Source organism: Montipora capricornis, chromosome 7, assembly GCF_036669925.1.
Source record: "Montipora capricornis isolate CH-2021 chromosome 7, ASM3666992v2, whole genome shotgun sequence".
NCBI classification, from domain to species: domain Eukaryota; kingdom Metazoa; phylum Cnidaria; class Anthozoa; order Scleractinia; family Acroporidae; genus Montipora; species Montipora capricornis.
Genome location: NC_090889.1, coordinates 7036380 through 7046379, shown reverse-complemented (window position 1 = coordinate 7046379; position 10000 = coordinate 7036380). Strand labels below are relative to the sequence as shown.

The window sequence follows — 10000 nt, the reverse complement described above, 5'->3', positions numbered from 1 at the left end:
TTAAGAAATGTGATAAAAGACCAAACAGTGATGCAACAGTACACAGCCAAGTCAGAAAAAGAAACGAAAACATCCTGGATGCAGTGCTGGTGATCAAGACAAAGAAAAACGATTAAAAGAAAAAGATGACAAGAAAAAGAAGAAAGAGGAGGAGAAGCAAAGGCAAGCACTGTTGGTTGAGACACGAAAAGCTCAGGCTGAGGCCCGATGGGCATCCAGCACCCAGTCCTTTTGCAACAGCCCTCAGGGGCAAGAAGTTATGGTTGCTGCTGATGTACATGTTCCTGCTGTCCCTCGTTCTGCTGAATCAACTTCGTTACTCCCTTCAGCTGACACAGACCACAGCAACCACAAAGACAGAAGCAAACAAGCAAACACTGCCCACAGAACACCACAGTCAAACAATCATCAACTCATAATGTTATCAGAAGTCAGAGCATCCAAAGAGCAAGGGTTTCTTCCCATTCAAATTTGTCTCCAGTAAGCAGCAACATGTGCACCCCACAAACAAACACTTCACTTCAGAGCAACAGGCAGACACCGGTATTAATTCAAACTCCAGAGAACAGTTTCACTCCAAGTTCCAGGAAGAGCAACAATGATGAGCTGAGAAGGAGTCTTCACTTTGACAGTGCGAGGCAGGTAGCAGAAGTGAGCAGTGATGAAGAGGATACTTCCCCTGATGACCCTTGTCGATGATGACCATGGGCATGAAAACCAGTGCTGCAGGGACCAGTGGCTTGAAAACAAAGCTCTGAGGAATAGACTGCAAAAACTTCACAGGCGACTCAACATAGCTTGTAAGTTGAGATTCAGAGTCTTTCTAAAACAGATCTGTCCTTGGAGACACGAAAAGCGAAACAGTCTTCCTCTCTTCTAGTCCTTAGCCCATCATACTTTATGTTAACTATCAAAGTACATAATGTTTCCATTAGGTAAAAGTCACATTCTCAGAACATCAAACAAACACACCACCCAAGAATTTCCTTCTCCAAGTAGAACCATACCTCAAGCTAATTAATTTTCAGTATGTCTCATCTCCTGAACACAGAAGGTAGTCAAAAAATTATTGCATATTATTTTATCTGTCAACAGTAAAAGCAAAGACATCTGGAGAAATTGAGGCTAACAGGCCCAGCCCAGGAATCCTTGATCAAACTTTGGCTCAGGAGTACAAGGTACTGCAATTTTCTTGATTAAGGCTCAGTTTGATATGAAGGGTTGTATGCATAATTATTATGTGTCATTCTTGACATTTTTTTGTTATTCAGTTATTTTGTCAAAGTGAACTCATGCAACTTTGTTCAAACACTTTTCCTTTAGAAAGAAGGAAAGAGAATTTTGTTTTCACATTGCCATTAATATATTGCCTTTGAAACATGTTTTGTATGTGCATGATTTGTCATGTAGTGCGCACCAGGATTTAAGAAACTAAAAGGGTGCTTTGTATTGACAGATGGTTGAACTGATTGAGGGATCAGGGGTGTATTGATACCCCCATCAGAGGGCATACTGTTCTGCATACAAGGGCTGGACTGGGTATCTCAATGCTGCAGTGGATATTTTCTTTAGCAAGGATACCCTTAAAGATTCATGTGCTAAGGGGCAAGAACACAAAAGCAAGAATGGTAGTGGTCGTCAAGCTCTGAGCCCGCTGATTGTTGAAGCACTTATCGGTAAGTTTTGTCTTTTATTAGTTCAAAATGCTCAAATATAATAAGAAAAGTTATGCTTTTGACACACATTTAAGGTTACTTCCCACCTTCAGAGGCCGAAAAAATCGGGTTTTTTTTTATTTGACAAAAGTTAGGTCAGTCATTTTATCTAGCGTTTACAAAAGGAAAAAGTTAAAAATCTCAAAAAGCGGCCGAGTTATTTAGAAAAAGCGTATTTTCAAACAAAGTTAATAAACTATGAAGGTGTCATAATCTTGTCAACGCGCGAGACCTCTTGGGGAAATTTTCGCGGCAAAAGCTCACGCTCGTATTCATGTTATTTGCATATTTTTATTTACATCACATACTTGACAAAATTCCCACGTGGAAGCTCTAATAACTCGTATGGAAAAATCAAAAGCAGAAAAAAGTCCTCGGGTAAAGAAAAGAAAAAAAACCGACCCAAAGAAGAAAGAAATATCTCCATTTTGCCAAAGAAAGAAAAAGAACCTCGCCGAAAGCGACAAAGGCTCTTGCTTTGGCCAAAAACCTTCCACAATCTCGGCATCTCCTGAAGACCCGGAGCCGGCGAAAATCCTTGGAGCAAGTATCTTAAAAATCAAAGTCAACGCCAGTGCAGTTTGTTGACAAGATTCTTCGTCGGAATCTGGTGGAAGCGATGAAGAAAAAGAAAAATGCGATACCAACAGCCCTAAACACTGGAGCACTTGAGCTGTCCGTCGATTTGTTACTAGTCGCCTCTTGTTTTTCAGCGGCACGTTTTCCGCCTTTGACCTTTTTGGCACGGGTTTTGCCTTTGCCTTTAGTGTCTTTGCCCATTGTAATTGTGTCGACGTCTTGAATTCCACTCGACTGAGCGATATAAAAAACGTGTTGCAATGCGATGCTTTTCCCGGGAAATCTTCATCTATTGTCACAGATGGTAGGAGGTCCTGTCGTTCCATTGGTTTGCGGTTTCATCAGGCGAGATAATCTCCAGGCGTGGCACGAGTTGCATACGAACCTTTACAAGTGAAAATCTTGCATATGATTTTGAGAGGAATACATCCACTTTGACCGAATTTATAGGGTATGCAGATTTGGCGGATTGTCGTGAAATTTCGCTAGAACATTCCATATATAATGACAAACAAAAGTGTGTCGGGAAATTTTGATCTTTAATATATTTTTCGCATGGCGTCCATTTACGCAACACGTCTCGCACATTTTTAGCTACTCCAACTTTAGATCTGGATATCTAGACAACCAATCAGAATATCGAAAAAGCCCGACACACTTTTGTTCATTGATGCCTTGTGAATAAGACTGTGCAGCCATTTTGCTCGTACTTTGGAATCCGATAGCCGATAAATTCAATAGAAGAACCCTCGGTCGTTTCACGCCTTACCGGCCTGTGACACTTCCGGAAAGAAAACTTCGCTAAAATTGTATTTTTTTCGTCACGTACATTTATTAAGCTTTCTAATGATATATAGTTTGTTGGGGTTTTATTTAAACTGGCGCGCGTACAATGTTTTTGGCGAAGGGCACCCGCGAAGGTGGGAAGTAACCTTAACTGATAAGGAAATTGTCTAGGCAAGTGAGTTTGGCATTTGACATTAGGGAAGAAGTGGTTAAAAATGGAGAAATCTACATATATCTCTACTTTCAGTTGTTTAGAAATGAAACCTAGATTCACAGCTATAAATCCAACAAAATTTCTGTTCCAGAGCAAGCCACTAACATTATTTTATCCATTCAATTTGCAGGGAAGGTGTGTTCAAAATTTTCTAAAGAAGGTCCATCTCCAAGCCAGGTTGTGCAAAAAATCAACATGAAGTGTGTTGAAGCGAGACGTCCACCAAGAGTGCGAGTTTTACAAATCCAAAATTCCCCTTCTTCTGAGGAACTCTAGGTTGAATTCTTGTTTTGAAATAGGCATAAAAATAGGAAAAGTAGGACATAATTCTTTTAGACAAATGAATGATAATTCGAAAGCTGACCAAGAAATCTGTGTGTTAAACTATTTTATGGGACCCCTGCATGTAACTAGTTAATTAAAGTGATATAATTATTAATAAAATTGACGTATGATTGGAAACTGAATTGCTGTAGTATTATTCACTTTGGCTTTAATGATCTTCCTTACCCATATCTGTATTGAATGGATAGAATCACTTCAGGTGTCATGCTTTTAAAAAAAGCTTGGATAAGAAACCCACTCATAACTGACATGTAGCCAGTTATGGGATTGCTATGGGCAAACTACTGCTTAAACCACAGGTGCCTGCTCATGCAGGGGTGATCCTTAGGTATGGGTTTGCTATGGACAGAGAGCAGCTGGTAATCCCATAGATTCCCCATAGTTGCTAACCCATGGTATTCACCTACCTTTCCTTTGGTATGGGTTTACTATGGAGAAAGAACAGCTGATTATCCCATACATTTTCCATAGCTGCTAAACATGTGGTATTGAATCTGAATATCGCAAATACAATACTTACTTACCGTTACCTATTTTGCAAATCACATCCAGAGCACGAGTAAATCATAACTTGTGTACTTCTCAGAAGCGCTGGTCAATGTCCACAACTTTCTTTTTAACGCCTTATTTTATACGGGGCTGTAGGACTGCGGGCGCAAAACAACACGACTGCAGCATGTTTAAGTTAGATATTTTGTGGGCCGGGTCGGGCCGGGTGAGACCCGGGTATTCTGCAAGCTACGTTGCCTTGAGATTTATTCTTGTGGTTTGCGTGTTATTTCTTTTGAAGTTGAGAAAAAAAAAATTAATATTAAGTTGTATCTTGTAGGGATTGACCAAGAAAGCGACCAAAAATTCACTTCTTCTCAAAATCTAAGCAGAGGTAGGTCCCTTTTTTTCTGTGAAAGCACTGCGCTTATCTTTGTTTTTTCATAATTTATGTGATAGTCACAAGCTAAACCGTATTAAACGGTCTTAGGTGCACTCCTTTTAACCAATGTTTGTCCAGTCGATTAGCCTCACCGAAAACGTAAGTCTCAGTGACCCTTACGTCTGACAGACATCACTAAGGACCCTGAGACGTGTTATGTACATCCATTCACTTCCCATCATTGTAATCAAAGGGGCCGGGGTAATGTTGTTTGATTTGAAGACATTTTTTTTTAAACATTATCTCTTGTTATGTAGGCCTTGCTCAAGAATCAAAGCAAAAATCCTCTTCCCCTCAGAAGTATAAGACCACAGGTAGGTGGTCTACATTGTTGTATGAATTAAATTTAAGCCTATGAACTATGATTTTTTGAGGACCAAAGCCTCACAGGTTTTGAAAGTGAAGACCAGGGCTGTGTGTGGCCTTTATGTATGTAGACAGTTTTTGTTCATGTTTCTTCAGCACTCTTGTGGCTTAGACTCTTAGCCCTGGTTGTCCAAGGGGTTGAAAACACAAGATAACACTTGAATACAAATTTGGGATGCACATTTTACACAACTTTCAGTATAAGTCAGATATAAACTTAAAGTGTGTTATTTTATGCCTGGCCATTTCACTTTCCTCTCATTTTGCTCTGTTGGCATGTGTTAAAAAGAAAAACTTATAATTGAATCCACAGGTTTTGGAAACTTCACAAATGAAAAATTATTGGGAAAAAGAGTCTTTCTACATTTGCTTAGTTTAAAAAGCAATAAGGACAAGATTCAGAGCATTGTAAAATATCATGGAGGTCATATTACTGTTTTTCTTGAAAAAAATGTGGACATTATAATCACGGATGTGTCACCTGAATGGAAACGTTCATTTTCAAAACATGGTTACCTTACAAGATCCTGGCAACTTATACAAATGTCATCCAAGAAATGTGGGCCATCTTCAATCCACCAATTTGCCGAAAAATGGAAAATTCCAATAGTTCATTACAATCAAATTATCATTGATTGCAAGAAAGCTATTATGCAACGTAAAACAACAATTTGTCAAGAAAAGGATTATAAAAGGACACTTGAAGCACCATTTCTCAAAGCTGAGGATCGCAGTCACAAGCCAGAATTCATTGAATTTAAGAGTTTTCCTTTCTTAGACACTGCAGTCCCTTTGCCTCATTCTTCATTTGATACTTGGTTCAGATCTAGTGGAAATGTTAGCATGGCTAAGCAAATGAGAACTCCATTACAGTTTTGTGGCCTGTGTAATGAGGTGTACAAAGTCTTTCAAGATCACATTAACAGTACCAAGCACAGATCTGCAGCAATGGATGCTTCTAATTGTGCTGGTGTTGATGCATTAATTAAGCTGGGGTTTTCCCCTGAAGATTTTGTAAAAAGCAGAACTGATGCATGGGAAAAAAAACACTATTTTCACAACTAAGATTATTTTTAGGGCTGTATTTTGAAAATGTATGTCTGATGTTGTTGAAAGGATCGATGATTATAACTTTATTAACAAGGGACATGCATTATCCTGAACTAAGGGCATAATTTGCAATGATTATATATTTCCTCGTTGAAAAAAATATTACATAGTTGCAAAGTAGGTTTTGTCTTTTCTGAATTACTTATAAATACAATTAAAATGCATTTCTTTTAGAAAGACGAGTTGATGAATGCCTGCTTTGGCTGTTGGCCACTCCTTCTTGTGAGAGAAAATGCATGCGAAAACTTTCTATTGAGGACGTCAGTTCCTGTGAGTTGCATTTCCAGAACTTGAATCAAACAGAAAAACGGAACTATGTAATTGAGTATCTCTCCAACCATTGCCAATCATGTGACTCAGGTGAATTCATTAAGAGGCATGGCTTCTGATCCACAACGTGAATAGAGAATGGTTTAGGAGGATCTTCAATACATTTAAGGAGGGTACAGTCGAAGTGGAGTAATGGCAATCTGGGTCAGAAGAAGCCGTCTCAGAAGACAACGGATTGTGTCGTGTGTTGGCCAGTACGAACCTGACAACAAGACAATCCATTTACCATCCTGTTTTACGCGGTTGAGCATCTATCAACGAATGTGTGACGAAAATACTTCTTTTAATGCTCCATCTGTTGGAATTTCCCAGTTCTATTCTATCTTCCGTGGGCACTTTTCACATGTCCTTATTGCAAAGGTGAGTTGTCTGTGATTCAGAGGAGTTTATCATGCAGTACCTGACAGGTAGTTTTAATTTGGTTGACTGCACGGAATCTCTTTTAAACCTGTTTTAATCCAAGCTTTTATGGATAATCTGGAACTATGAAAATTAGTCCATGACCTGTATGGAACAGGGAAAAAAATTTAAATAAAATTGTGGATAACCAATGATAGAGTTCTATTAGCCCCCAAAGAATTATCCTTGTGCATGATGAGCTGCATAAATTATATGACATTGTGTCTCTGGCAGAGAAATTCACCACTGCCCTTAACAAGGTTTACCATAGTTGCAACAAAGCACAATTTTGATGGAAAGTGTACTGGAACACTGTGTGTGATGAAATTACATGAAAAGGACAGGTGCAAATGCAGTGATGTACAGAATTGATTACATTTGTTAAAATCCCTAAAATGCAATTTTTTTAAATTGTTGTGCTGTATAAATGACATTAACAGGCAAAGAATATGTTTTTTTCACTTTATTTATTAAAGTGCCCCAAACCCCAAAATATTGTTTTTTTTTAAATGAATCTTTGCACCTGTTCAAAACGCATTGTGGCCTTTTTTTTTCCTTTTTCTAACAAATCCTGCCTTTTTATAGGCTTCAACACTTGCGAAAAACCAAGCATCATTTGTTCACAACTGAGTCGAAAGGGGAATGGGTCTATTCCTGATTTGATCTCACAATCTACTTTGCATGCATGTTTACAAAGAGCTAATGCAATGTAAATTACTTGGTGACGTCAAATCGGGAATAGACCTACTCCCCTTCAGACTCTGTCATGAACAAAGGATGCTTGGTTTTTCCCAAGTTTTGAAGGCTATAAAAAGGAAAAAAGGCTGCAATGCATCTCGAACAGGTGCAAAGAATCATTGTAGCGAAAACCATATTTTGGGGTTAGGGACACTTTAACTGTAACAATTAGTTATTAATTGGTGCAGTTACTGTTTAAAATTTGATAATAATAAGTTTGCTAATTCTGCCCAGTAATTATCCATGCTGCATATTGCAAATTTACCTTTTGAAGACAATCCAATGGAATGAATATGAAGTTTGTAGATATTAATGAATCACTTTTGTTTCCTTTAGGAAAACAGATTCACAAAATGTACTGATTGCACAAGGTATAAGGAAGCAAAAGAAAAGATGCATGATAAGAAAGCCAGGAATGAGATAGAGAAACTATTAAATGAGCATATGGAATTAGTTTGGTGAGATTTGCAATGATTATTGGCTCAAAAGTAAATTGTGTAGTTCCAGAAAATATCCATAACCCACCACGGAGGAAATTTCACTTAAGACCCCCCACCCCCTGGATTTTCCCGAAAAAAGATCATCAAATTAAAGAATGGCGCCGATTGCGGTTATGCAATGGTTTTCATTTAATTTTATTGGGTGGTCTTAAATTAGAACACAGAAAACCTTCGAAACCATCTAAACTACACAATATTGCTTATCCCTTAAAATAAAAGAGATACCGGTAAATTTATAACTGTCAGTCTACTTTGATGTGCAAGCTTATGCTTCTTTCCAAACAGCGGGTATCCATTTCCATGGCTGTAATGTTGATGGAATTAACACCATTTCAATGTGAATACGATCGCGAACACATCAAATTTTCAACCACAAATTAAGGGAAAATGGAAAGGAGAATGGAAACTCTAGATTCTGAAATGGTTACATGGTATACTGCTGGAACCACAAATTGTAAAAAAGAGTTGAATTAACAGTTACCATTGCAGTATCTTTTGCTGCTCAATGTACCACTTGCCAAAGACCAACGTTTTAAGGCCTATGTGCATGTAAAACGTTCATGTTAATAATTTATTAGGGACCTTAAGCAACGACGACGACGAGTAGAGTTGCTGAGGGACTAGGACGATGGACGTCGTTCACGGCGGGAAAACTAAAATGTTAAGCACACACTTGAACGTGGACAAGGACATGTAAACAAAACAGTGCTCATTTATCGTGAAAATCGAGAAACAGTCCAATAATTTTATCATGTCTTCTTTTCACGAGGTCCAAGAGCAACTTCTTTTGAGTTATGAGGTCGGTATTCTAGATGAAGATGAGTTTTTGCTACTACACGAGCAATTTATGCCGAAAAATCCCAATTTCTCGTATGAGGAATACGAGAGGTTTTCCCTCCATGAGATGAACGATGCCGAGTGCTTGGCAGAGTTTAGATTTAGAAAGCACGACTTGCAAATTCTCTCAGAGGTTCTTCAAATACCTGATAGCTTCAGATGCTATCAAAGAAGTGTTGTTGACGGAATGGAAGGTCTCTGCATTCTTCTTAGAAGATTAAGTTATCCCTGCAGATACAGTGACATGATTTCTCGATTTGGACTGCCAGTACCAGTTCTCAGTATGGTCAGTAATGACGTCTTGGATTTTATACATAACACTCACAGACATCGCATAACACAGTGGAACCACAATGTGCTTAATCCAGCTGCATTACAGATTTACAGTAACGTTATTTCTGGCAAAGGAGCTGCTTTACATAATTGTTTTGGGTTCCTTGATGGGACCGTTCGACCCATATGCAGACCAGGAGAGCACCAAAGAGTCATCTACAACGGCCATAAGAGGGTTAACGCTCTAAAATTCCAGTGTGTGGCTCTACCCAATGGTTTAATTGGTAACCTATTTGGTCCAGTGGGTAAGTTTTGCGGGGAGTGTTTGTACAAAGAGAGAGTGGGCGATTTCATTTTCACTATGTTTTTAACAAGAAATATTGGAAGAGTGTCCGGGGTAAAGAGTGAGAGGCTCATGTGACAAACCTGTACAAGAAGCATTTTTAGTTCCTTACGAATTTTTTACTTCCTTTTACTGTTTCAGAGGGTCGTAAACACGATGCTGGAATGCTAGCTGATTCAGGACTTCTTCAAGACCTGCAACGCTTTGCAAATTCACCAGCTGGCAATCCATTTTGCTTGTACGGCGATCCAGCATACCCTCATAGAATTTACTTACAGATGCCATTCCGAAATAGAGCCCTTACTGCCCCAATGATTGCTTTCAACCAGGCTATGCATACAGTGCGGGAGTCCGTAGAATGGCTGTTTAATGACATTGTAAATTATTTTAAGTTTATGGACTTTAAAAGGAATCTAAAAATTAGTTTGAGTAGTGTAGGAAAGATGTATGTCGTTTGTGCAATTCTCAGGAATGCTCTTACATGCCTATATCCAAATCAGACATCACAATACTTTAACGTAGATCCGCCAACAC

The 10000-nt window shown here is 38.7% G+C and overlaps 2 protein-coding genes and 1 pseudogene across 2 annotated transcripts in view; all 3 read left to right on the top strand.

Moving 5' to 3' along the window:
* Positions 1 to 3570, top strand: part of LOC138055477 (uncharacterized) — a 6683-nt pseudogene extending 3113 nt beyond the window's left edge.
* Positions 3571 to 3969: 399 nt separating this feature from the next.
* LOC138055476 (protein DBF4 homolog A-like) lies at positions 3970 to 6001 on the top strand. The gene is made up of 4 exons (XM_068901402.1): positions 3970 to 3973; positions 4469 to 4522; positions 4828 to 4884; positions 5250 to 6001. Exons 1-4 carry the CDS (start codon positions 3970 to 3972, stop codon positions 5999 to 6001), a joined length of 867 nt encoding a protein of 288 aa, XP_068757503.1.
* Positions 6002 to 8764: 2763 nt separating this feature from the next.
* LOC138055475 (uncharacterized) overlaps positions 8765 to 10000 on the top strand; it is a 1256-nt gene continuing 20 nt past the window's right edge. Inside the window, exons 1-2 of the mRNA XM_068901401.1 lie at positions 8765 to 9428; positions 9608 to 10000. The exon at positions 9608 to 10000 is cut by the window's right edge and continues 20 nt beyond it. Coding sequence (XP_068757502.1) covers positions 8765 to 9428; positions 9608 to 10000 — 1057 coding nt within the window. The remainder of the gene's footprint in view (positions 9429 to 9607) is intronic.

Coding starts and splice junctions, on each gene's coding strand:
- LOC138055476 (XM_068901402.1), top strand. Junction 4,523..4,827: donor TTCTCAAAATCTAAGCAGAG/GTAGGTCCCTTT, acceptor CTTGTTATGTAG/GCCTTGCTCAAGAATCAAAG. Junction 4,885..5,249: donor TCAGAAGTATAAGACCACAG/GTAGGTGGTCTA, acceptor TTGAATCCACAG/GTTTTGGAAACTTCACAAAT.